At 57.2% G+C, this 27068-nt stretch overlaps 1 protein-coding gene across 1 annotated transcript in view; it reads left to right on the forward strand.

The window, feature by feature from the left end:
* The window catches only part of SLC4A1 (solute carrier family 4 member 1 (Diego blood group)), a 46188-nt gene extending 24780 nt beyond the window's left edge, over positions 1 to 21408 (forward strand). The window contains exons 9-20 of the mRNA XM_075911504.1: positions 1011 to 1195; positions 2588 to 2798; positions 3546 to 3755; positions 3925 to 4073; positions 4817 to 5011; positions 8428 to 8580; positions 9924 to 10016; positions 10801 to 10967; positions 11713 to 11966; positions 12926 to 13095; positions 13894 to 14067; positions 14199 to 21408. Coding sequence (XP_075767619.1) covers positions 1011 to 1195; positions 2588 to 2798; positions 3546 to 3755; positions 3925 to 4073; positions 4817 to 5011; positions 8428 to 8580; positions 9924 to 10016; positions 10801 to 10967; positions 11713 to 11966; positions 12926 to 13095; positions 13894 to 14067; positions 14199 to 14279 — 2042 coding nt within the window. The 3' untranslated portion in view covers positions 14280 to 21408. The remainder of the gene's footprint in view (positions 1 to 1010; positions 1196 to 2587; positions 2799 to 3545; positions 3756 to 3924; positions 4074 to 4816; positions 5012 to 8427; positions 8581 to 9923; positions 10017 to 10800; positions 10968 to 11712; positions 11967 to 12925; positions 13096 to 13893; positions 14068 to 14198) is intronic.
* The last annotated feature ends 5660 nt before the right edge of the window (positions 21409 to 27068 follow it).

Consider the following 27068-nt stretch of genomic DNA (forward strand, 5'->3'; position numbering starts at 1 on the left):
GGCAGAGGCTGGCCTGGGCGGGGGGGAGGCCCCTAGTCCAGTTGTGGGTCAGGAGATGCCACTTGTGGGGCGCGGCAGAGGCTGGCCTGGGCGGGGGGGAGGCTCCCAGTCCAGTTGTGGGTCAGGAGATGCCACTTGTGGGGCGCGGCAGAGGCTGGCCTGGGCGGGGGGGAGGCTCCCAGTCCAGTTGTGGGTCAGGAGATGCCACTTGTGGGGTGCGGCAGAGGCTGGCCTGGGCGGGGGGGAGGCCCTTAGTCCAGTTGTGGGTCAGGAGATGCCACTTGTGGGGCGCGGCAGAGGCTGGCCTGGGCGGGGGGGAGGCCCCTAGTCCAGTTGTGGGTCAGGAGATGCTACTTGTGGGGCGCGGCAGAGGCTGGCCTGGGCGGGGGGGGGGGAGGCCCCCGGTCCAGTTGTGGGTCAGGAGATGCCACTTGTGGGGCGCGGCAGAGGCTGGCCTGGGCGGGGGGGAGGCTCCCAGTCCAGTTGTGGGTCAGGAGATGCTACTTGTGGGGCGCGGCAGAGGCTGGCCTGGGCGGGGGGGAGGCCCCTAGTCCAGTTGTGGGTCAGGAGATGCCACTTGTGGGGCGCGGCAGAGGCTGGCCTGGGCGGGGGGGAGGCCCCTAGTCCAGTTGTGGGTCAGGAGATGCTACTTGTGGGGCGCGGCAGAGGCTGGCCTGGGCGGGGGGGAGGCCCCTAGTCCAGTTGTGGGTCAGGAGATGCTACTTGTGGGGCGCGGCAGAGGCTGGCCTGGGCGGGGGGGAGGCCCCTGGTCCAGTTCTGGCTTTCGCTGTCTCGTGCACTTGGGCAGCTCTCTCTGTGCGGCTTGGCCTGCGCGTCTGGCTGGAGTCACCTCGCTCACCGTGCTCGTCTCTCTCTCCCTCTTCCCCCGCCTCTCCGGCTCTTTCGCCCTCTCCCCCCGCAGCCCGTGGCCTGGGCGTGGCGCCCGTCCCCCTCTGCCCCTGGTCCGAGCCCTGCCACTGACCCCCGCTCCCGTCCCCTCCTGTCTCCAGGCCGCGCCGCCTTCCTCGAGCGCCCCACCTTGGCCTTCGTGCGCCTGAGGGAAGCGGTGGAGCTGGACTCGGTCCTGCAGGTGCCGGTGCCCGTGAGGTTCCTCTTCATGGTGCTGGGCCCCGACGCCCCGCACATCAGTTACCACGAGATCGGACGGGCCGTCTCCACCATGATGGCAGAAAGGGTACGGCAGCCCCCTCGGCGGGGGTAGGGGTCTGCGCCCCCGGCACCCCACGCAGCGGCGCCTTCCCCCATGTGCACACAGAATAGGGCAGGGGAACCCTGCATCCCGCTCCCCGGAAGCCACATATGGCCCCGTCTCAAACGCGCCCGTTAAAGGCCTTTGGCTTCCCCCCGCCCTGGCCCGAGCGATATTTCCATCAGAGCCAGGGGAATCGGGGGAGGGGGTCAGTGCCAGGGAATCTGGGGGGGCGGGGGGTTAGAGCCAGGAGAGTCTGAGGGAGGTGGGGGGTCAGTGCCAGGGGAATCTTGGGGGGGGGGTCAGAGCTGGGGGATTCTAGGGGGGAGGGAGTCAGAACCAGGGGATTCTAGGGGGTGGGGAGCGTTGCAGAGCTGAGGGAAGCGATTTTGCCGTCTGTCCTGGCAGGGCTGGAAGAAGAAGCCCTCATTTTAAGGGCCTGATCCACTCGTGAAGGGCTCTCCATCCACTTCCATGAACGCTTGGACCGCGCCGTGGGGGGAGATGGGGGCTTGACCCAGTTCACTCACCGCTAGGCTCTCCCTTCCGGCCGAGCAGCTCCCTTGCCAGGCTGGCAGTCCCTGCCGGAGGGCACCCCATCCTTGGCTTGGTCTCTGACGGTACCTCAGCCCGCCGGCTGGCTCACTGGCTCAGCACCACTCCAGGGGTGTCTTTAAACACCAACAAAAGGCCCTTCCCCATCTCCGGGACTCTGCCCCAGCCCTGGGATGGGCTCAGGGACCCCAGCAGAAGAGCTGCCCCCCTCCATCTCAACCCCCTTCCTTTGGGGCTGGAAGCGGAACCCAGCCTCACTCTGTACTCCGGGCTGTGGCCCAGGGCCGGGCGCTGAACAGCTAGGTCTGTCCCTCTACCGGGGCTGCAGGTCTGTCTGCCCACCTCATGCCCAGTCTCTTCAGTTCCCCCTCAGTCTCTGCACCTTGTCCTGCTTCAGGCAGGGTCTCATTTCCAGCCCTCCTGAGCCTCGGGCCTAGCTCTCAGGCTTTGTCACCTCTTCCCTCAGGGAACGTGGTGGAAAGTACCTGGCTGTCCCCAGGCTCTCCAAGCTGCCATATTACGGGTGTAAACCCCTAGGGCGAGTTAACCAGCTGTTCTAGCCCCGCTGGCCAGAGGCCAGGTCTGCACTACAACCGTGCATTAGTGTAACGGGTGTGAAAAATCCACACCCCCGTGCGACGCAGCGAGACCGACCTACCCCCCAACGTAGGACGTGCTATGCGGACGGAGAGCTTCTGCCTTCTCCCGCGGGCATAGCAGCATCTTCCCCGAAGTGTTTTCAGTGTAGACCCGCCCTGAGCTGCGGTAACAGGAGCCCAGCTAGCCGGACGGTCCCTTCCTGAGCCTCGCTCTCCCCGGCAGGGCTTCCGGAGGGACGCCTACCTGGCGGAGGACCGCCAGGACCTGATAAAGGGCGTGGAGGAGTTTCTGGACTGCAGCATCGTCCTCCCGCCCTGCGAGATCCAGAACGAGCAGTTGCTCCGGAGCCTGGTGCCTATGCAGAAGGAGCTGCTGCGGAAGAGATACCTGCCGGCCGAGAAGACGCCGGAAATGAAGATCGTAAAGGACTTGGGTATGGCACAGTCTGGAGGCAGCACGTAGGTTCTGGAGAAACCTCTTGTCCTAGCCTCCCCCCTCCCCACACACACACCCTGGCCTGTGCCCCACTGGGGATGCCTGGGAGACGGCCCGAACACAAAAGCCATGTTGCGCCAGAGTAGAGCAGAGGAGATTTTTCTACGTTCTGCAGAGCAGAGACGGCGCCCTCGGCTGCTGCCCCGATGGTCCTGCCGGGCCACCGGAAGGGGGGGAGATGCGTGAATGGGGCCCTCCCGGGCAGCGCTGGGGGTGGTTTCCTGGGGAGCAGCCCAGGCCTGAGGGAGCGTGGATGCTGAGGTGCAATGCAGCTCTGGGTTTAGGTTTGGCCTCTCATGGGGAGGGCAGGGTGAAGGGGAGCCTGATGCCGAGTGCACGGGGGGGACCCACTTGCAGCCGAGGAGGGGCGGCGCTGGGAGGGCAGGTTTGCAGGATGGTGCTGAGAGAACATGGAGCTCAGCCCCTATTGCTTTGGAGCCCTGGAGGAGCCTGCCAGCAAACACCCTCTCTCAGCCCTGCCCCCTAAGTTTGGGGACTCCGGGGGGGAGCTCAGGAGAGTGAAGACTGAGGCTGAATTTCTCCCTTGCTCCACTCCGGTGTGGGCTTCCCAGTCCCACCGAGCAGGGGGCCATGAATTCTTCAGGAGGTGGGAGGGCATTCTTTGTACCCCCCCCAGGCGTTACCTCCCCCAACCCTGCCCATGGGCGCCTTTGTCCCCCTGCAGATCTGGGCCCCGCAGAGAAGGCCCTGGAGGAGGATGACCCACTGCGGAGGACAGGCCGGCCCTTCGGGGGCCTGGTGCGGGACATCAAGCGCCGCTACCCCAAGTACCTCAGCGATATCAAGGACGCCATCAACGCCCAGTGCCTGGCTGCCGTCATCTTCATTTACTTCGCAGCCCTCTCCCCCGCCATCACCTTCGGGGGCCTGCTGGGTGAGTGGGCCCAAGCTGCTGGCCCCCCCGGGTATCAGGCTGGGTCCATGGGGCCCTGCCCCATAAGGCAGCCCCAGGCTGCCTCTGGAGAGTGAACGGGAGGGGTCGGGGGGTGCTCTGGCCCGTGGGGGTGCCCCGCTCCTCCCTGCTGACCTGCTGCTGTTTCTAGGGGACAAGACGAAAAACATGATAGGGGTCTCGGAGCTGCTGGTCTCCACGGCAGCACAAGGCTTCCTCTTCTGCCTCCTCGGCGCTCAGCCCCTGCTGGTGATCGGCTTCTCGGGGCCCCTGCTGGTCTTTGAAGAAGCCTTTTTTAAGGTCGGTGCCTTGGTTCCCTCCTCTAGTCCTGCATGTGCCCCCTGTTCCCGCCCTCCAGCAGCTTGTCCTGGCCTGTGGCTTTGCAGGGGAAGGCGCCGAAGGTCCAGTTCTCCCCACACAGCCCACAGAGTCCTTCCCGAAGACCAGTTCCTCCAGCACCGGAGGGCTGGGAGACCCCATGGGTCCCACCTCCCTTCTTCATACCCAGCCTGAGGATTGCTCCACCCATCCTTTCCAGCAGGAGGCGCTGTTCCCTCCTTACTGGGGCAGCCCTGCCCCACCACCGGGACTGCAGCAGGAGCCATGAGCCCTTGTGCCCGTGCCAATGGCCATGCTGCTAGGGTCGCAGCACCCCCAGGCGTGGGGAAGGAGGCCAAGACCGGGCCGGTGTTGCCGCAGGATTCCAGGCTGGATGGCAGGAGGCAGGGTGTGGGGTGGGGCGGTGGTGAGGACAATAGTGGTGGGACCAGCATGGACTGGTCTGTCCGGGCTGAGCTGGGGAGCTGGAGGGAAGAGGTGTAGAGGAGGGAGGGGGGATGCTGGGGTGGCCTGGCTGGAGCCTTGAGACCCCAGAGTTTCTCAGACTTGAGCCTGAAGGTTTAATGGAGGGGGGGGGAGTTGGTGGATCCAGGCTCTACCTGGTCTCAGGTAGAAGTGGAGATGAGGCCAGCGGAGGGGCTACGTGAAGGGGAGGCAAAGGAGGCTAAAGACCTGCTTGGCTTCCCCTCTCCTCCCTCCCTCAGTTCTGTGAGGGCTACGGCATGGAGTACATCGTGGGCCGGGTCTGGATCGGCTTCTGGCTCATCATCTTGGTGCTGCTGGTGGTGGCCTTCGAGGGCAGCTTCCTGGTGCGCTACATCTCGCGCTACACCCAGGAGATCTTCTCCTTCCTCATCTCCCTCATCTTCATCTACGAGACCTTCGCCAAGCTCGTCACGGTAACGAGGGGCAGGGGGTTGGGCCGCGGCTCCGTTCAGGGGGGCTGGGTTGCCGTGGAGATAGACTCCGCTGGTATCTGCTCTGTTTGTCCACGGAGTCCATCCCCAGCCGGGTGGCAGGCGCCACCTCTGCCCCCTTCTTGTTGCTCCCAAAGCCAGGCACCGTTTTCCTTCACGTTATTTGTATCTCTCAGCGTGTCACAAGGGCGATTGTGCGTCGCACCAAGAGGCATGCACCAGCGTGTGGGTGTGCATGGGAGGGGGGCACTGTGTGTGCACGCGTGTGAGATGGGACGGGGAAGGGATTGTGTTGGCAATGGCGTGCCACACAGTGTGATGTCAGGTGGGGGCTGGAGATGTCGGCCTGTGTCTTGTGCACGTGTGTGTGTATTTGTACACCTAAGCCACCTGTCACTGCACTACAGGTGTGTCGTGGCGCTATTGTAATGTTCTGCACATGTGCGTAGGCGAGGTGGAGATTGTGCACGTCTGTGTTTTGGGTGGATGAGGTGGTGGGATTTGGGGGGGGAGCGGTAGACGCATGGGGATGCAGTTGTGTCCACGGACATGACTACTTGTGGTTGTTGGTGGGTCTGTCTGTGAGCAGGCGGATGGAGGGATGTGTAACGGACCTGAATGTGACTGTGTGGCTACACATGGCTGTGAGTCCACACGTCTGTGCATGCCTGCGTGTAGCGTGTTTGTGGTTCCACACGTGTTTGTTAGTCCACACGTCTGTGCATGCCTGCGTGTAGCGTGTTTGTGGTTCCACACGTGTTTGTTAGTCCACACGTCTGTGCATGCCTGCGTGTAGCGTGTTTGTGGTTCCACACGTGTTTGTTAGTCCACACGTCTGTGCATGCCTGCGTGTAGCGTGTTTGCAGAGTGCATGCATGTGTACGGAATGCATTCCTATAGAATGGGTGGGCATAGGGAAGTGTAGCAGGGCGACCTGCTGCCGGTCTCTGTGCAGCACATCTGCACATTTGCATGTAGCTGGGCAAGTCTAAATTAGGACAGTCAAGGGCTTCTTGCTCGTTATCACAAGAGCATTTCACCGCCTTGTGTTGACAGTGCTAGTCGCGTTTAACCACATCAGCTGGCGGCGACCGACCAGGCCTCGTGGTCATGTCGTTAACCGGGACGGTCCATGTCGGCTGCAGGTGCTAAGCGATTGCTCCAGACAGCTCCTGTGGGAAACCCTGCACCTGAAGCTTTGTTGGCATCTTCGCCATATTTTACTGACCCGGTCAAAAAAAAATAATAATTTGGTGACAGGAAGTGAGGTCACCTAGACACGGTTTCCATAGAAACTGAGAAAGGGAGACAGAGAGTGTGCAGCCGCGAGAGAAAAATACACCGAGAGGGAGAACTGGGAGAGAGATGGAGCCATTTGATCGGCTGCTTTCTCCCCCCTCCTCGGCCATTCAGTGCCTTGGTTTCTCTCAGGGAGGCTAGTACCAGGCTGCAATGTGGAAATCCCAGCTCCAGTGTATGATCCGGGTGGGAGAGACACCCTCCCGCCCCCCGTCTCCAGAGCAGCCAAGTGCCTCAATGCCTCAGACCCGCCTCATCCCGGCGGAGACTCTGCATTGCCTACGGGCCTGAGGGCTGGCTTTATGGGCAGAGCCAGCGAGGCACCAGGGCAGCCAGCTGGGTGCCCTCTGGTTGATTCCCGGTGCGGAGGATTCGCACGCGCGCCCATCCGCCAGAGAACTCACACACGCCCCCTCCTCCCCCCCAGTGCCCAGGCCTCCGTCACACACCCCACAGACGCACTCCCAGCAGTCAGCTGCCCCCTCCCCAGAGCTTTGTTTCCAAACAAACAAGGAGGATATTGAGGCTAAAAATAACGCTCCTTTCCCAGCCTTCCAAGCTGCAGCTGCTGCCGTTCCCGTGGCCCACACCCTGCCAGGCTGGGCGAGGGCACCGGTCCCTTCCTCCCCTCCCCCCGAGCCGAGTGAGCCGAAAACACCAGAAGCAGCACAAGGCAGCCGGGCGTCACGCTGACCTCCCGGCTGGAGAGGGGGCAGATACAGAGGGACGCAGCTAGGGGGTGGGATTATCGCTGGCCCTGCTACCTCTAGGGCTGGCTCTAATCTGCCCACGCAGGGGGGCTCCCCCCGCCCCAGAGGGGAGCGATCCCACAGAGTTAGGGAGCACGCTTGGTTTCACCATCCTTCCTAGTTACCCCACTTCCCAACAGCTCCTCCTAGGGTTGCCAGATGGTTTAATCAAAAATACTGAACACGCCTGCCCCCCAAAAAAACAAGCCCACTAGGGAAAAAATTCTGTTGAGAAAAAAAAGGGGGGAAGATGGGAAAATTGTCCCCACCAGGCTTCTGTGCGAGGGGAACAGGAAATACCAGTCATTTTACATGTCCGGTATTTTCTGTTTTTTTTACCGGACTGTCCAGGTGAATTACCGGACACCTGGCAAGGCTACTCCTCTCCTCCTTGCACTCTGGCCCTGCGGGCACCTGGGCCCAGCGACTGAGACCCCTCTCCCAGCGATCTCTCAGCTGTGCTGGGTGGGATTTCCCCAGTCGGCCCAGGGGAGTTAGGTGCCCAGCTCCAACTGACTTTCAGTCGCCTTTGGAGGAGGGGGGGTTGTTTGAAAACCCCACCCGGCCCAGCTGATGTTTTTCCTCCTACGTCTGCGGCGGCCCGGGTTACATTCAGGCGTAGACATGGACGGGTTCCCAGTGCACGGTGGCCAGCCCTCTAGGGGTGCCAGGGGGTGCCAGCCACCGCACTGACCCCAGCACAGCGCAGCTGGGCCCGGATCCACCCTCTGCTCTGCTGGTCTCCTTCCACCCCGGGGGCGGCATGAACTGGAATGAAACACCAGGGAAGGGCGGGGAGGTTGCCAGGACTGACACGTGCCGGGGAGGTGTGGGAATGGGACCCCAGTGTAAACCCTCTCCCTGGTCCCAGTCCCCTCCCGGCTCCCATGCCCGGCCTCCTGTCTCCTCGGGGCTGCCAGAACCAACTAAGGGGAGGGTCCAATCTCTTTCTCTGGGATTTCATTTCCCCTGCTTTCCCCAGGCAAGCCCTTCCCACGCATCCTGCCTGAGGCATCTCTCCTCACCGAATCTCCGTCCCTACGGAGCTGCGGACCTGGGAGCCATCCCCAAGGCGGGGTGCTGATGGGTTCTGCTCTAGGCAGGAAATAGGAGCTGGGTGTATGTCTCACAAGGGATCCCCTCTGGGATTAGCACCTCCTGGCCGTGGAGGAAGGGGCTGGTGGCACAGAGCCCAGGGAGGGGAGGGAGCTGGTGGCACAGAGCCCAGTGGATGGGCAGAGGAGGGAGCTGGGCGCGGGGGGAGAGCTCTACACAACTAGATGCTGGATTTTCCTGTGGTTGCCACCTGCCCTCAGTCCTGCGCCCCTAACCGGCTGGCTCCTTCCCCAGATTTTCCAGAAGCACCCCCTGCAGAAAGACTACCTGTCAGCCAAGGATCCTCAACCCAACACAGCCCTGCTCTCCCTGGTCCTCATGGCCGGCACCTTCTTCATCGCCTTCTTCCTGCGCAAGTTCAAGAACAGCGCCTTCCTGCCGGGCAAGGTGGGTGTCTGGCCCGGCCTCCTTCAGACAGCCCCTGGGGGAGCCAGGTAGCTGGGCCCTCCCAGCCCTATGGGCCGGCTGTGGGTTTGAAACCTGGGACCCCCAGCACTAAAAGCCACTGAGACAGGCTAAATGTCTGATAAGTGGGGACTTAATACCACAAGCAGCCGTTTATACCTGCGGTGCTTCTATGGTAGGGTTTGCAGAGAGACTCTGTCCCCAGCAGGGGAGGACCCCCCCGCGCCACTTCCCCCCGCCCCAGGGTCCCTGCAGTGCCCAGCCCAGCTGCATGGGAGGTGGTAGGATTTGGGGCTAAACATGGTGGTTTGGGTTCAAAGTGGCTGGGAGTTGTGAACAGGGGATGGCCAGCAGCGCGGTCAGGTCTCTCCCTCCTGTGGCCATGCTGCGGCCGAGACATTCCTCCTCCGCTGGCCACCTGGGCATCCCCAGCTGTGCGTTTCCATAGCGATCCCTGCCTGAATCCTCCACCCTCCAGTCGCAGCCCCATCCCCGGCTGGTCCTCAGCCTCAGCCTCCTCCGACTTCCTCCCTGAGGCCCCTCGGGTGCCGGGGCTTCCCCTCAGGTCCTCAGCCTCTCTGCTGGTCCTCAGCCTGCCAGCCGGGTGCGTTCTGGGACCCTGCCAAGCCCAGGTCCCCAGGTGGCCGATGGCCGTCAGGGAAGCAGAGACGCTGGGAAGGTCCCTGGGGACCTGGGTCAGATGGCTGGTGGATGCCTCTGCTCCGTAGGGAGTTTGGGGGGCGAATGGCTGCTCCGCTGCCGGCCGCAGCATGGCCTGGTTCTTCCCCTCCGTGGACAGAGGAGCAGCCTGTGCCCCCTTCCCAGAACAGCCAGTGCCCCCCCTCTGCTGGGCAGACATCTGTGGTTGGCAGGCACCCTCCATCCCAGACATCCATGGTCCTCCCGCCCCTGGATGCTGCGCAGACCAGCCGCCTCCTCCTCCGACTTCCTCCCTGAGGCCCCTCGGGTGCCGGGGCTTCCCCTCAGGCCCCAGCCTGGCTTTCGTCAGCGGGGACTCGCAGGCAGCGGTCCCAGCCAACCATGGCCAGGGCTTGGGGGCAGCTGCCAGGATCCCCCCCCAGACAGGAGCAGAGCAATTAGGTCTGAATGGCCGATCTTGAGTCAGAAGGCTCCTGGTTCTATTCCCTAGTGCCCCCAATCCTCCTAGGCGAGGCTGATTTGACCCAGGGTGGTGAGAAGCCCTGTGAGCCCTCTCCTAGGACAAATCATTTGCCCCACACTGTGGGCCTGTCCCCCCCCTACAGGGGAAAGGCCCTCTGCCCCCAGCAGGGACTCGGTTGATCAGCAGGGCTGTTTGTCCCTAGCTCCGGCGTGTGATCGGTGACTTTGGGGTCCCTATTTCCATCTTCATCATGGCGCTGGTCGACTTCTTGATCAAGGACACCACGTTCACCCAGGTGAGTAAGCGGAGACGGGGGAGGGGGCAGGGTTACGAGCGTCCGCTGCTTTTTGCAGGGGCAAGATGCGGCATGTGTGGCCGGGATTGGGCTGAGAACGTGCACGAGCGCCCACCTGTATCACTCCTTCCAGCCTCTCTGCAGGCATCACGGATGGCAGAGAGGTCTAGGAGTTAGCGCTGCAGCCTAGCCCTCAGGCCTCCTGGGTTCTAATCCTGGGTCTGAGACAGGAGCCTGATGGAGGGGGATGGTGTTGGGATAGCACAGGTGTGTAGACGCAGCCTCCACTGCAACAGAAGGGTTTTCTCTGGTGCTGTAGGAGCGCAACCGTCCTGGTTAACAGAAACGTTTCTCTGTCCGCCTTGCTGTGTCTACACCATGGGCTAAGTTGATGCAGCTACAGTGCTCGGGGGGAGGGGTGTCGAGCCCCTGACTGACAGATCTATGCTGACCTAAATTTTGAGTGTAGACTTGCCCCTTGGGGGTCTGTCGCTTGCTCTGGGCATGGAGTATTGCCTAATGGTTACAGCTGGACTCCTGCGCTCTAGTCCTATGTCTGCAACCAATTGGACTTGTGAGCAGAGGTGAGTCAATTCACCCCTCGGTACCTACGTGCAAAGGCCAGAGTGTGTTGAGATCCTCCGAGGAACAGCATCAGAGAAGGGCCCGTCTCCATTTCAGAGTACTCCCCGCTGATCCCCCCGCCCCCCGCTCCAGATTCCCAGATGTTCTGTCCCCTCTGCCTTCCGATTTGCATCTTTCATCTCTCTCCCTCTCCTCCCAGAAACTCAGCGTCCCTGAAGGGCTGCAGGTCTCCAATACCACTGCCCGGGGATGGTTCATCCATCCGCTGGGAGAGAAAGGGGACTTCCCGATCTGGATGATGTTTGGCGCTGCCCTTCCTGCCCTCTTGGTCTTCATCCTCATCTTCCTGGAGTCGCAGATCACCACGTAAGAGACTGGAGTGGGGGGGGGGGGGGGGCAGAGTGGAGACTGGGGGCTGGAGGAGGGGCTGAGAAGAGGAGGGGTGAAGAGCCAGAGACAGGGCAGAGCCGGGGGGAATAGAGGGGAAGAAGGAAGGAAGAAAAGAAGGACCCGGAGAGGGAGAAGAGAAGAGACCTTGTGTCATAGAATCATAGAATACTAGGACTGGAAGGGACCTCGAGAGGTCATCGAGTCCAGTCCCCTGCCCCTATGGCAGGACCCAGCACTGTCTAGACCATCCCTGATAGACATTTATCTAACCTGCTCTTAAATATCTCCAGAGACGGGGATTCCACAACCTCCCTGGGCAATTTATTCTGGTTTTATTACCCTGACAGTGAGGAAGGTTTTCCTAATGTCCAAGCTAAACCTCTCTCGCTGCAGTTTAAGCCCATTGATTCTTGTCCTGTCCTCAGAGCCCAGGAAGAACAAGTTTTCTCCCTTCTCCTTGTGACACCCTTTTAGAGACCTGAAAACTGCTCTCATGTCCCCTCTCCATCTTCTCTTTTCTAAACTAAACAAGCCCAGTTCTTTCAGCCTTCCTTCATAGCCCATGTTCTCTAGACCTTTCATCATTCTTGTTGCTCTTCTCTGGACCTTCTCCGATTTCTCCACATCTTTCGTCCTCTCCTCTAATGCTGCCGGGGGGCCAGTGCAGGGACATGGGGGGAGGCGATGTAGGGGGCTGATGCTATTTCACCCTCTCCCCCAGGTTGATTGTGAGCAAGCCGGAGAGGAAGCTGGTGAAGGGCTCCGGGTTCCACCTGGACCTGCTGCTGATCGTGGGCATGGGAGGCCTGGCGGCGCTCTTCGGCATGCCCTGGCTCAGCGCCACCACGGTGAGAACCATCACGCACGCCAACGCCCTGACGGTGATGGCCAAGACCTCCACCCCTGGGGAGAAGGCGCAAGTGCAGGAGGTCAAGGAGCAGAGGCTCAGCGGGCTCCTGGTCTCCATCCTTGTCGGTGAGTCCTTCTGCACACGCCCTCGGGAGGGCACCGCCCCAGCCACCGGGCTGGGATGAGGAGGGCGGGAGCCCGGCACGGATTCCACCCCGGCAGGCCGCGAGTTCGGCAGCATTGGCTGCGATGGTTTCCCAGGGGTTGTGGCCTGGCTCCTAGCAGGCCCAGCCTGGGTGGCAGGTGATGCAGGCTAGGGGAGGCATTGCCTTTTCAAGCAGACATGAGGGGGCCTGCGCACGCGCTATCCGAAGGCAGGCCCCCTCCTACCTGCTCTTGGCCCGGCACTGGGGCTGGCAACCGGAGGGGGAGGGGGGCAGCTGGGGCTTGGTTCTGGCAGCATGGCTCTCGCTTCCTGGCCCCCTGGGGCTGTGGAAGTCGGGGGTGCGGGGCAGGGGCCAGTGACTCCAATGCCCAGCAACCTGACATTCTGGGATGGGGGGCCAGCTAGCCTTGGGAGGGAGCCATCCAACAGCCTCAGTGAAGGGCCTGGGGGGGGGAGTGAGGCAGGAGCCACTAGCTACAATGGGGGGATGGATGGGCACGAAAGGGGCAGGGTCTTGGGGAGAGGGGGCGGGGTCTTGGGGAGAGGGGGCGGGGCCTTGGGGAGAGGGGGCGGGGCTGAAGGGCTGGCCTCCCTCAGCCCGCCGTTCTCTCGCTGCCCGTGAGGACCAGCGACTGAAAACGACAGCTGGGGCCGGCCTCCCTCTCACGCCCCCCCGAGAACTGCCCAGGGCAGGGAGGAGGCTGGTGCTGGAGGGGAAGGAGACTTCCTGCAGCCGGTGAGCCGCCTCCGGGGCCCTTCCGCTACCCGCGTGAATGCAGGCGGCTGGGCCAGTGTCCAGCTCTCTGGCTGGCGTCCAGCGGACCCGGCGCAGGCGCCCGTGAAGGGGGGGGCTCCCCCTCCCGTCAAGCTGGCATCTGTAGGCCTTCACCGCGGCGCCTCTCTCCCCTCCCCCCCGCAGGACTCTCCATCCTCATGGAGCCCATCCTGAAGCTGATCCCACTGGCCGTGCTCTTCGGGATCTTCCTCTACATGGGGGTCACCTCGCTGAACGGGATCCAGCTCTACGACCGCATCCTCCTCATGCTCATGCCCCCCAAGTACCACCCCGACGAGCCCTACGTCAGGCGGGTGAGGGCGCCGCTCCTCTTTCCTTCCTTGGCTGGGGGGCGGGGACAGGCGCTCCCAGCTGAGGGGGAGCACGGGGGACGGGTCCTCCTGCCCTCTCGGCTGTCAGGCGTTGCAGACAAGAGGGTGTCGGGACCTCACCGCTCCGGTCTGTTCGGTCCCCTCAGGCTTACGTGACCACAGAGCAATTTCCCAGGAGGCCTCGGGGGTCCCTGTTGGCCCCTCTGAGCCTGATCAGACTGTGCACGGACCCTTCAGGGGCCCGCGCCGACTCCTGGACTGGCCGCAGGGCCGGACAGAGCCTAGCTCCTGACCCGGGGGGCTGGCAGTGGCTGCCTCTCGTTTGAACGCGGCGTAGCCTGGGCCAGGCCCCGCACGTGCTGACTCGCAGCGCTGGGGTGAGCGCGTGGCCCAGCCCAGCCCGAGGCCGCTGGGAACACAAGCAGCACCGGGCAGAGAGGCGGAAAGACCAGCCCGCTCCTTCCTCCAAGGCAAACAGGGCGTGAACCCTCCTCCGCCACGCTCACCCTCCCGGAGACACTTCCTGTCCCCGGAGACTGTCCCTTCCCAGCCCTAAGCTCCAGGTGCCCCCTGCGTCCCCAGCTGTGAGGACGAGTTCAGGTCTGGGGAGCAGCCGGGAGCTCCCCATTCCCCTCACGGCCCGAGTGTGGGATGCAGGGTGTGCCTGTGGCACTAGCTCCCTGATGGTTCGGGGGGGGGGGGTCCTGTGCCCCAGGTGGGCTGCAGATTTGGGGCAGGGGCCGCCAGCGCGTTGACTCTCCCCGGCTTTTATCCTTCCAGGTGAAGACCTGGCGCATGCACATCTTCACGCTCACCCAGGTCCTGTGCCTGGCTGCCCTGTGGGTGGTGAAGTCCACCCCAGCCTCCTTGGCGTTGCCCTTCCTCCTCATCCTGACGGTGCCTCTGCGCCGCTTCCTGCTCCCCAAGTTCTTCCGGGACGTCGAACTCAAGTGTGTGAGTATCTAGTGCTCCGCGCTGGGAGCCCCGTGGCCGAGCCCCGAGAAGCTAGCCGCACCACAGGGCTTCCTGGTTCTCTCTGCTCTCCCCCCCACGAGAGCCCTCACGGTGTCCCCGCTCCCTTCCAGCTGGACGCGGACGACGCCGAGGTGACCTTCGATGAGACAGAAGGCCGGGATGTGTACCATGAAGTGCAGATGCCGCTCTGAGCGCCCGCTCTATGGTGTCCCCCGCATCAGCGACAAAGGGCTCCGTTCCCCGTCTTTTCGGAGAGCCCTGAGGCTGGGTTCCAAGAACCAAGTGTGCGTGTTGTGTGTGTGTGTGTTTGTATGAACGCATGTGTGCTTGCATACAGTACACACACACATGCATACACATGCATACACACACACATACACATACACGTGCCTATACACATACACACGCATACACATGTATACCCACACATACACACACACAGATATGCCACGAAATCTATGTTGCTAACATACACACATACACACACATGCCCACACACACGCTCACAGAGACATGCCAAGGAATCTGTGTTGCTAAACACTGATAGAGATATGCCAAGGAATCGCTGTTGCTAAGCACACACATGCACACACGCACACATGAACACACACTCACACTCACAGAGACATGCCAAAAAATCAATATTGTTAATCACACACACGCACACACACTCACACACACTCACACACACTCACAGAGACATGCCACGGAATCAATGTTGCTAATCACACACACACGCTCACAGAGACATGCCACGGAATCGATGTTGCTAATCACACACACACACGCACACGCACACACACGCACTCACACTCACACTCACAGAGACATGCCACAGAATCGATGTTGCTAATCACACACACACACGCACGCCACGGAATCTATGTTGCTAATCACACACGTACGCACGCACACACACTCACACTCACACTCACAGAGACATGCCATGGAATCGATGTTGCTAATCACACACACGCACACACACACGCACACACTCACACTCACACTCACACTCACAGAGACATGCCACGGAATCGATGTTGCTAATCACACACACACACACACACACACACACACACGTACACACAGACATGCCACGGAATCGATGTTGCTAATCACACACACACATTTGATCAGCGTCAGAGCCCGTAGAAACACAGCGATTTTGCGAGACTCCTGAACCTGACCTCGAGGACCAATCGTGCTTCCAAGCTGCATCCGAACGCCTGGAGGTGGGATCCTGGCATGGCCATCGCTCGGCTCTGGCTTCTGCAGCTAAGTCACCTGGGAACAGATTTCCCTGTTTGTTTTCTTTCTGTGGCAGGACAGGTACACGCTCCAGCTGTGAGAAAGTGCCGACTCTGGGGTACTGGCTCTCACCTGCCTGCCCAGCCGAACATGCCCCCATCCCGCCCCAGCCCCTGGGAAATAACGAGATCCTGCCAGATTTTTTTTACAGACCTTTTGAAGAGTTACTCCCGCTAGCAGGGCTCTTTCCAGACTCGGGGCTGGTGGGGGTAGCCCCAGGCATACAGAGCAACGTCCAGCTGGAGCAGGGGGAGGAGCCTTTAAAATCCACTCATGGCCACGGAACCGGAACCTGCCGATGGGAAGGACCAAGCTCTCCAGGGTCGTGGCGGAATTACCAGCATCACAGACATGGCAGGTGCCGGTTGATCCAGGGACGGCGTCGGGTGAACAGAATCCAGGCTGCCCCAGGCTGGCTGAGCCATCCCTCCAGTAGCCTTCTGCATGGGGAGGGCTGGGTGAGAGGGGCAGCCAGGCAGGATTGGCCTAGGTGCCTGAGACTGGGGTGAATTCTCCCCGGCTTCCTCTCCCACCAGCTTCCAAGCCCCTTCCCGGCCAAACGTTGGTGCTAACGAGCCCAAGGGCTCTGCTTAGACAGAACTCGGGGTGCAGTAGATGTTGCTTCTTTATTCCTATGTCTATGGCCTTTGTGGTGCTTGCTTGGGAACCTAACTGCGCTCCCCTGGCTCACTTTGCAGCCAGGACTGGAAAAAAAAATACTGGAGGGGGACAAAGCATCCCACGAGATACCAGGTTCATAGGACTAGAAGGGCCCTCGAGAGGCATCTCGTCCAGTCCCCTGCACTCATGGCAGGACCGAGCGCCATCGAGACCATCTCTGACAGGCATGTGTCTAGCCTGCTCTTAAACATCTCCAATGATGGCGATTCCACAACCTCCCTAGGCAATTTATTCCAGGGCTTCACCCCCACCCCCGCCAACCAGTGAGGAAGTTTGGTTGATGACCCTGGGACCCCCTGCGTGCAGGCAAATGGGATACTGTGTATCCCCTTCAGGAGAAGATCAGGGAGGGTTATAATTCGGTGTTGTCATCGCTGATGATGTGGAATGAGATCCTACAGCAAGTTACTCTAACAACTCCCTTTGCAGTCAATATAGGGCTGGCGAAAAATCACATGGCCAACCCCCAGGTGCACCAACCTCCCCCCGCCCCATCCCCATCCCCATGCCCTTAGATCTCTCCAGAAATGAAAGAAACGAGACCACTCGCTCTAGGCTTATGCTCAAGTCCTAGTTTGGCAGTGTTACCAAGCTATTTGAATCCCACTCGGGGGTGTTTCCCTCACAACGCAGCTCCCTCTGACTAACACAATATAGTATCGCTGATTGTGGGCCAAGTGCAGTGGGGTGTAGACAGGTTCAGCTATAAGGTTGCGTTCCTAAGAAGGGCCATACTGGGGCAGACCAAAGATCCATCTAGCCCAGTGTTCTGTCTTGCAACAGTGGCCAATGCCAGGTGCCCCAGAGGAAGTGAAAAGAACAGGGAATCATCAATGATCCATCCTCTGTCACCCATTCCCCGCTTCTAACAAACAGAGGTAGCAACACCATTCCCATCCGTCCTGGCTAATAGCCATTGATGGACCTAACCTCCATGGATTTATCTAGTTCCTCTTTGAACTCTGTTAAAGACCTCGTCTTCGCAACATCCTCTAGCAAGGAGTTCCACAGGTTGACTGTGCATTGTGTGAAGAAGTACTTCCTTTTGTTTATTTTAAACCTGCTACCTATTCATTTCACTTGGAGCCCCCTAGTTCTTGTGTTATGGGAACAAGTACATAATTTTTTCTTATTTATTTTCTCCACACCAGTCATGAGTTTATAGATCTCTATCATTTCCCCCGGTAGCCGACTCTTTTCCAAGCTGAAAAGTCCCAATTGTATTAATCCCTCCTCACATGGCAGCTGTTCCATACCCCTATCATTTTTGTTGCTCTTTTCTGAACTTTTTCTAGTGCCAAGATATCTTTATTGAGATGAGGCGACCACATCTGCACACAGTATTCAAGATGTGGGCATATCATGGATTTATAGAGCGGCAGTAAGCTAGTCTCTGTCTTAAAGAAGCGTTTAGTACTTAAGAACATCCCAAGAAGGGCTCAGAGCCTCCAACAAGCACAGGGAGAGTCAAGGGTGTCCAGCCTGCATTCATCTCCTTTTCAAAATGTGCAGAGCAAGGCACCAGCTCTGCCCTTCCTCGGCATCCCCCCCCCCCCAAATTCAAGCCCTCCAGCTTTCTAAGAGCCCAATTCCACATGGCCCCCTTGCATTCATGTTACTCTGCCAGTCGGACCAGATTAGAGTAGGTCTGGGTCAGATCCTTCCTCTGTGAAACTGCACAAGCTTCGCAACCCCGAGCAAGATGGTTTATTCATTTATTTCATTTAGTTAGTGTAGAAGAAAGACGTCAGGCCAGATCTTCAGCAGATCTAAACCGTCTGGCCCCGTTTCCTTTTGTTGGTGTTAACTTGTCGTCTATCCCAGGGAATTTCATATGTAAATAGGAAGAGGATACATTTATATTTGGTGTTAAGAAAATAATGATAAAAAAGATCTAGAAAAAGAGTTTTATGATGCTTCTGTAGTTAGAGTCTATGTAAAAAGCAAAAACAAAGCAAAAAAAAAAAAAAAGAAAGTGGGTGAAATGACCTGTATATTTTACGCTATAAAGGGTGTTTGTAATTTATTTTTTTAAATGTATTTAAAAAGATGCTGATTATGTTTCTGCCTTGTAAAAGAATGGTAGGGGATGAGGAATGGTGTATGTGCATGCTGGAAAGAAGCGCCCCCTGCACACGTAGGAAGTTGGGAGTAAGGTTCCCTAGGAGAAATTCAGGTGCTGCCCAGTTGATCAGCAGAGTGTCCACAGCTAGAAGCATATGTTTATAGAGGTGGTGCACATCCGCTTGTGCCTCAGTGCACATCACTGAATTTATTCCGCACATGGGTGGAAACAATTAGAGGGGACATTGGTTGGGGGTACCAGTGGATAGTCTAAAAAGGCTTTTTTAAAGGATGTTTGTAAAGAATGAGATTTAGGGACCTTTGTGCCCATTTTATTTTTTTAAAACCAACAGGCCCAGTCTACGCTACTTGGGAAGGTCGAAGTAAGATACGCAACTCCAGTGACATAAATGACGTAGCTGGCGTCGATGTATCTTACACTGTGTTTCCGTGATGTCCACACAGTGGGAGGCTGATAGTACCAGAGCTGACAGGGGCACCCTTTGAGTTCGATCTAGCAGGTCTATACTAGACCCGCTAAATCAAACCCTGAAATATCGCCCGTGGTAGCGTCGATCTGCCGTGTGATGTAGACGTGCCCATATTGATGGACTTGGTGTCTTAATTCCATTTTGCTTTCATTGAAACTGCAGCCCAGCGTCTGATCTGTTAAACCAACACAAATCTAGAGCAACTCCTTTGACATCCGTAGAGATGATCTGGGTTCTTACCAGTGCATGTCAGATTAGAATCTGGTGCAGCAGCCCCGTGGCTAGTTAGCGCATGAGCAACAGAAAGTAAAACTGATTAGGCCGTGGTCTACACTAGGGAGTTATTTCGAAATAATAGGAGGAGCGTCCACACTCCCAAGCCCGTTATTTTGAAATAACAGACTGCTTATTTTGGAATTTGTACTCCCGCTTTCCTCAGGGAATACCGCTTATTTTGAAATAGTTATTTTGGGGGTTATTGTTTTGAATGTAGTTGTTTTGAAATAATTTCCTAGTGTAGACATGCCCTTGAAGAAAAAAGGTTAAACTGACTAGTCAGTTGCAGTGTTCCCTGTAAGCTGTGCGTTCGTGCGACCAGCCAGGAGAGAGTCAAATGCCATCCAGCTGATTAGCAGAGTGCCCCCAGCTAGATTTTGTGTTTCTACTGGTGGTGCGCATTCACACATGCCTCAGTGCACACAAAAAGGCTACGTCTAGACTGGCATGATTTTCCACAAATGCTTTTACCGGAAAAGTTTTCCGTTAAAAGCATTTGCGGTAAAGAGCGTCTAGATTGGCACAGACGCTTTTCCGCAAAAGCACTTTTTGCAGAAAAGCATCCATGGCCAATCTAGACGCGCTTTTGCGCAAAAAAGCCCCATCGCCATTTTCGCGATTGGGGCTTTTTTGCGCAAAACAAATCTGAGCTGTCTACACTGGCCCTTTTGCGGAAAAGGTCTTTTGCCCGAACGGGAGCAGCATAGTATTTCCACAAGAAGCACTGATTTCTTACATGAGATCGTCAGTGTTCTTGCGGAAATTCAAGCAGCCAGTGTAGACAGCTGGCAAGTTTTTCCGCAAAAGCAGCTGCTTTTGTGGAAAAACTTGCCAGTCTAGACACAGCAAAAATGTATCCTGCACAGGGATGGGAAAAACCCACACATGGATGAAAAAGAGAGGGAATATTGGCTGGTTGTTTCCTTTCCCCGCATTGTCTCAAAAGAGAGTGAAATGCCAAAAAAACAACCAATCAACCAACCAACCAACCAAACAAACAAAATCCATAAAGAGCATAAATAGAGGAGCTAAGTGATGGAGGATTCTTTCAGGTAGAATCATCTCAGGGGTTATTAGGAACATAGAGAAGAAATTTGTGCTCCATTGACTTTGGTGGGTCTTGGATCACATTCTCTGTGATTAATTTTTTTTAACCCAGACGGTGCCTCCTTTAGAGCAGTGTTTCTCAAATTTTTTTTTATAAAGCACTCCTTTTAAAAACAAAAAAATATAAGTACCCCCCCTTTAAAAAATTATAAGTACCCCCAGTACCTACAGTTTTCAGACACACAACATTTTTTTCTACCATTGCAACACACTTGTTTAAACAATCGTAGCCGGGCAGGTGATGAAATGTTTGGGTGTAAAAAGTACAAAAGTAATAAAGCACTGTAAAACTTACAACAAAAAATCAGTTTTCTCCAAATTTCAGTTGTGTTGACATACCCCCCTCTTGAGTATCCCTAAGGGTACTTGTACCACTAGTTAAGAAACACTGCTTTAGAGGGCCTGCCCATGCAACATGCTGAGTGATGCCTGGTCGCACTTTGCAGACTCCAGCTGGTAGTTCTCAGACCTGACGAGTCCTGTGCCCGACTCTGTTTTAAAGCAGGAGCCGCTCCACTGCAGTTAGCAGAGCTGCATACACATAAAGCTGGGTCAGGGAATGGAGAATCAGGCTTCTTGTTTTCAAGTGGCCTTTGGAGGAGAACTGCCTTCCCCTGCCCCCCTCCAGGCATTGGCAGAATGAATGAGGCACATGGGGATGTGATGTAGATGGGGCAGCATCTTCTACCGCAATCCTAAAATGCTGGATTCACTCAGCACTCTGCATCTCAGGCAAGGCCTTTTAAAAGTGACGCTTGACTGTGAGCTGAGTGGTGGTTTTAAAAATCGGAACGCGAAAAGGCTCTGATTCCGCTCGGTGTGACTCCAGCTTTTCCCCTGAAATCAAGAGCCACGTTGGTCTGGAAGTGGAGTACCACGGTGTGGACTCAGACCCCAAGAGACCAGAGCTGAGCCAAAAAGGCTGCGACTGGAACTCACTGCTGGCGTCTACACCTTACAGTGGCCGTGTGTAAGCCAGAGCTGGAACTGAGCTGTGTGCGTGTGAGGCAGCGGAAGTGGCAATCGTGTGTGGGAATGGATTTGTGTGTGAGAGAGGGAGATTGAGTCTGTGCACACGGCAGAATTCTGCCTCTTTAACTACTGATTCGCCCATGAGTGGAGGCCTTTCCCCTGGTGAGGAAAAAGGAAAAACGGGACCTTAGAACAAAGCAGACTTTCGTGTGAGAATCCAGCCTGCACTATACCTCTCTCGGGCCATGGTTGTATGGCCCAAACCAAACTTACCTTGAGACAGATTGCGTTAGGTTTATTCTGTAGTGGTGTCACCTGTATGTCAGAATGTTGCCTGCTTTGGTTTTTCATGAAATGAAAAATAATGCGTCCCCATATGATGCTTAAAAAAAAAACAAATAAATCTGAATGAAAAAAAAAATACCACCTGGAGAATTTTTTTTTTTTTGCATTTACCAGTAGGTTCTCTTATTTATAATAATAATTAGAAGATTGACCCAGCCTTACTTGGGTCCTTGATTCAATTAATTTTTATTTTTTTGGAAAATAAAATGAAAATGCCCAGGCTTCATTGAAATGATTGCCGTGGGGTGGGCTAGGGAGGAGGGGTTCAGGAGGCAGGCTGCCCTGGGGAGAGAAGACAAACCCAGCCCTCTCTCAGCACAGTAGTTTGCGGCCAGCTGAGAAGCGCTTCTCCATGGCTGCTGCAGCGGGCACAGCCAGGGAAGGGGCGACAGACGGACACACAGATAACTGACCCTTTCTCTATCCCTGCCCCCTGCTGGCCCAATGGGGTTATAGCTGACCCAGTCCCCATCTCTGGCCACATGCTGCCCCTCTGTGATCACTGCACAGTATAACTATCCCTCCAGCCAGACCCCTCCCTTTCCATTTTATGAGAAACAATCAGATTCCAGGCACATCCCATTGTCCTGGCACAACCAAACCCTGCCCTTGCTTTATGTTATGATCACAGGAAGCTGCATATCAAATTTGGTGGCCCGAGCTCTTACCATTTAGGAGGAGTTCTTGAACAGACAGACTCCGGCTGTGTCTACACTACATGCCTCTGTCGGCAGAGGCATGTAGATTAGGGTTGTAGGCAAAGGCAAATGAAGCCGCGATTTAAATGATCGCGGCTTCATTTACATTTACATGGCTGCCGCGCTGAGCCGACAAACAGCTGATCAGCTGTTTGTCGGCTTGCCGCTAATCTGGACGTTCCCCCTGTCGACATCAAAGCCCTTTGTCGGCAGCCCCGTTATTCCTCGTGGAATGAGGTTTACCGGGGCTGCCGACAAAGGGCTTTGATGTCGACAGGGGGAACGTCCAGACTAGCGCGCGAGCTGACAAACAGCTGATCAGCTGTTTGTCGGCTCAGCGCGGCAGCCACGTAAATGTAAATGAAGCCGCGATCATTTAAATCGCGGCTTCATTTATCTTTGCTGAATAAACAAATCTACATGCCTCTGCCGACAGAGGCATGTAGTGTAGACGTACCCTCACTGTCGGATGGACAGACAGACGCATTTCTAAAAGATATAGTCCAGTAGTTCCCAAACTTTTTGGCATCACGTCCCCTTTTTTGATTTTTGCGAAACCCTCACGCCCCCCTGAAAAAAAAATAGCAGCAAAACTTGTTGAGGGGAAAAAAAAAAAAAAGATTGCCCTTTGAAGAGCAGAGCAGGCATTTCCCTTTTAAGGAGGTCATTTTGAAGTCTGCTCCAGCCAGCCTGGGCTCTTTCTTGGTGTGTGTGTGGGGGGAAGACTGATGGAGGGAGGGCTGGTTCGCCTCGTGCCCCCCCCCCCAGGAATTTATTCATGCCCCCCCCCCCAGTTTGGGAACCCATGATATAATCAGACAACAAAGCATTTTAGCTGATGAGGCATAAAAGTCAGAACAATAAAGACAGAATAATATACCGGTATCTACTTAAGAAACTATTGTTGGGGACCTTCTACACCGCAACATGATTTCGAAATAACGAGCAAAAAAACTAGACTGTTTTAGCTGAACCCAGCAGTGGCTCCAGGCCACAAGGGGGAAGGGGGGGCGCCCGTGGCAGCCACCCATGTGACAGCTTGTCAACACACCAAATATGAACAGTTCTAACTAGACCAGCCAGAGGTGGGAACTTTTGGGGCTGCTGACCTACAGAGAAATCAGTCGGCCCACACTCCCCTTGCACACCTGAGGGGGCCCAGGCTAATAGGGGAGAGTGCTTTATTGCACCAGCCACGGGGAGGGGGGCAGCAACACCCAGAGCCACTTCCACCCTTCCCCCCCAACCCCCACCAGGCAGAGCCCGGGGATCGGACCCAGCTCTGTCCTGCCTGACTCCGGCCCATGAGGCTTGGGGCTCCTCCCCCCGCAGTGGGGAGCCGGCGCTGGTTTTCCAGCCCCACGGGGGGAACTGCGGGGGTATGGGCAGGAGACTGGAACACCAGCTTGGGCTCCCCAATGCTGGGAGGGAGCCCAAGCCCTGGGGGGCTGGATCCAGGTTCCCCACCTGATTTAAGCAACGCCACAGCCCTTGGGAGGGCAGTGTGGGAGTGTTTAACCCCTCCCCAGCAGCAACATAACTAACATTCCCTGGGGTGATGGGGCTACGCCCGTGGGAAAACTCCTGCCGTTCCCCTACAGCGTGTCTGCCTCGGGGGCTCGGCCAGGCCAGCTGTCCTGGGAAAGCTTTTGTCGCGTAGACAAGGGCTAAGTGAGTTAGGACCTACGTTTGATTTTCCTAAGTGACTTAGGCGCTCAGGAGACTCAGTCAAGCCTTCCACGTCCAGGTCATTTTGGGGATAGTGCGACTTGTCCGCAGTCAGATGGGACGGGGCGGGGGGGGGGTTGTCAAAGGCAGGAATCAAACTCGGATTTGCCGTCACCCCTCCCAGCCCAGCGGTTTCACCCTCCTGCCCGGGCTAGAGGGAAGCCAGCCCGCAAAGGGCTACTCACACACCCTGGGCACGGTTGTTGGGTTTGGGGCCTAGCACACTGGAGGGGACCAGCGCTGAGTCTCTCTGGGGAAGGCCAATGGGGTGCAAGGGCAGGAAGGAGTCTAGCTACTTGAGGGGGGAGCTCAAATACTCCACTGGGGCAAGCAGGTGGGGAAGGGGAATTGATCCATGGAAGGGAGGTTTTGGAACAGGAAACCCTCCCCTCAAAAGCACGGCATCCAGGGAAGGGAGGGACCCTGGAGTTGTGACAGATCAGGGCTTCATTCTGAAAAGGGCTGAACTCCCGCTAATGAATTAACAGTCGCTCAGCACCTCTCCGGATCGGGCCCTTTCCGTCTCTTCCTTGGGGTTTTCTGCTGCACCCGTCCCCGCGGCTCCGGAGCCACTGCAGGTGCCAAAGGCAGGAAGGAGGGGGGGACGGGTTCTGGCTGGGGTCTGGCACCTCCCAGTGGGGGTGGGAGGCTGGCTGGCGTACAGCAGACCGATGCCCCTGAACTGCCCCCTCACGCTCCAGCTATTTCTTCAACCTTGCTCTAGAAAGCGAGCGCGCAAGGGCCTGTCTCGCCGGCCCTGGGCGCTGGAGCAGCCCCCGTGCGTGGCCCCGGGCCTCTCTCCTGCACGGACGGTGCCTCGTGATGTCCAGCGCTCGGGGGCTGCTGCGTTCCATTCCTCTTTGGCCCTGGGGCTCTGCCTGCCCCCCCCAGGCCTCAGCCAACAGGCCCTGCTGCCCGAGCCACGGAGTGAGGGGTGGGGGGCTGCTCTGGAGTCCAAGTTACTCAGCAGAGTCGAGCGGGCAGCCCGCACCTAGGGCAGGGCAGCCCAGACCTGCCTTCGTTCCCACGAATCCCTGCCACGTTTTGCCCACAGAACAGAGACGTCAGCCTGCCCTTGGCCCAGACCCCTAAGTCCCTCCCTCCCATCTAGCGGGGATCTAGCCAGGATCCCTCTTCTGTTTACCAACGTGGGCAAGGCAGGGGGGTCGGAACCCCTCGACGCCCCTTGGCGATCCTCTAGGGCAGCCTTTCTCAGTGACCGGCCCCAGGCCCTGCGGTCTCCCTGATGTGGTTCAGGAAGGCAGCGAGCCGGTCCCTGGAATTGCAAAGGTCGAAAAACGCTGCCCCAGAGGACAGTCTCCACCCTGCGCCGAGAACCCCTTCCCCTCCCAGGGATGGCCAGTTTCTGAGCGTCTTGCTGGAGGATTCTGTGTGTGTGTGTGTGAAGAGGGGAGGGAAAGAGGGGAGGTGTGTGTGTGTGTGTGTGTGTGTGTGTGTGTGTGTGTGTGTGTGTGTGAAGAGGGAAGGGGAAGGGGGAGGGTGTGTGTGTGTGTGTGAAGAGGGGAGGGGAAGAAGGGAGAGGTGTGTGGGGGTGTGGGGGTGTGTGAGAAGAGTGGAGGGGGAAAAGGGGAGGGTGTGTTTGTGTGTGTGTGTGTGTGTGTGTGTGTGAAGAGAGGAGGGGAAGAGGGGTAGAGGGTAGGGGTGTGTGTGTGAAGAGGGAAGGGGAAGGGGGGAGGGGTGTGTGTGTGTGAAGAGGGGTGTGTGTGTGTGAAGAGGGGAGGGGAAGAAGGGAGAGGTGTGTGGGGGTGTGGGGGTGTGTGAGAAGAGTGGAGGGGGAAAAGGGGAGGGTGTGTTTGTGTGTGTGTGTGTGTGTGTGTGTGTGTGTGTGTGTGTGTGTGTGTGTGAAGAGGGGAGGGGAAGAGGGGTAGAGGGTAGGGGGGTGTGTGTGTGTGTGTGTGTGTGTGTGAAGAGGGAAGGGGAAGGGGGGAGGGGTGTGTGTGTGTGAAGAGGGGTGTGTGTGTGTGTGTGTGTGTGTGTGTGTGAAGAGAGGAGGGGAAGAGGGGTAGAGGGTAGGGGTGTGTGTGTGAAGAGGGAAGGGGAAGGGGGGAGGGGTGTGTGTGTGTGAAGAGGGGTGTGTGTGTGTGAAGAGGGGAGGGGAAGAAGGGAGAGGTGTGTGGGGGTGTGGGGGTGTGTGAGAAGAGTGGAGGGGGAAAAGGGGAGGGTGTGTTTGTGTGTGTGTGTGTGTGTGTGTGTGTGTGTGTGTGTGTGTGTGAAGAGGGGAGGGGAAGAGGGGTAGAGGGTAGGGGTGTGTGTGTGTGTGTGTGTGTGTGTGTGAAGAGGGAAGGGGAAGGGGGGAGGGGTGTGTGTGTGTGAAGAGGGGTGTGTGTGTGTGTGTGTGTGTGTGTGTGTGTGTGTGTGAAGAGGGAAGGGGAAGAGGGGAGGGGAAGAGGGAAGGGGAAGAGGGGAGGGGTGCTGATTTCTCAACTCAGAGCATCTTTCTCCTGCATGGGCATGAAACCGGTGTTGGCAAAACTCCAGAAGGCTTTGAACCCGTCTGCCCTCGGTGAGTCAGGAGTCTTTCCCTGTCATAAAAACGGCCAGACTGGGTCAGACCAAAGTTCCATCCAGCCCAGTATCCTGTCTGCCGACAGTGCCCCAGAGGGAGTGCACAGAACAGGGAATTATCATGTGATCCCTCTCCTGTCATCCATTTCCAGCCTCTGACTAAGAGAGCCTGGGGACACCATCCCTCCCCATCCTGGCTAACAGCCATTAATGGACCTAACCTCTGAGAATTTATCTAGTTCTTTTTTGGACCCTGTAAAAGTCCTGGGCTTCACAAGGGCAAGGAGTTCCACAGGTTGAATGTGCACTGCAGGAAGAAAAACTGCTATTTGTTTGTTTGTTTTAAACCTGCTGCCTATTAATTTCATTTGACAACCCCTAGTTCTTATATTATGGGAACAAGTAAATCATTTTTCCTTTTTTCCACACCAGTCATGGTTTTACAGACCTCCATCGTATCCCACCTTGGTCTCCTCTTTTCTAAGCTGAAAAGGCCCAGTCTCTTTAATCTCTCTTCATATGGGAACCTTCCAAACCCCTCATCATTTTTGTTGCCCTTCTCTGAACCTTTCCCAATGCCAATGTATCTTTTTGGAGATAAGGCGACACGGTATTCATGATGTGGGTGTACCATGGAGTTATAGAGAGGCAATACAATAGTCTCTATCTTATTCCTTAGCCCCTTTGGAAGGGTTCCCAATGTTCTGTTTGCTTTTTTGACCAAGATCTATCACCACATACATTTCCCAGTCTCCCTCATCGCCAGAGGTGAAAGTAAACCGGT

Source organism: Pelodiscus sinensis, chromosome 29, assembly GCF_049634645.1.
Source record: "Pelodiscus sinensis isolate JC-2024 chromosome 29, ASM4963464v1, whole genome shotgun sequence".
In the NCBI taxonomy this organism is placed as follows: Eukaryota; Metazoa; Chordata; order Testudines; family Trionychidae; genus Pelodiscus; species Pelodiscus sinensis.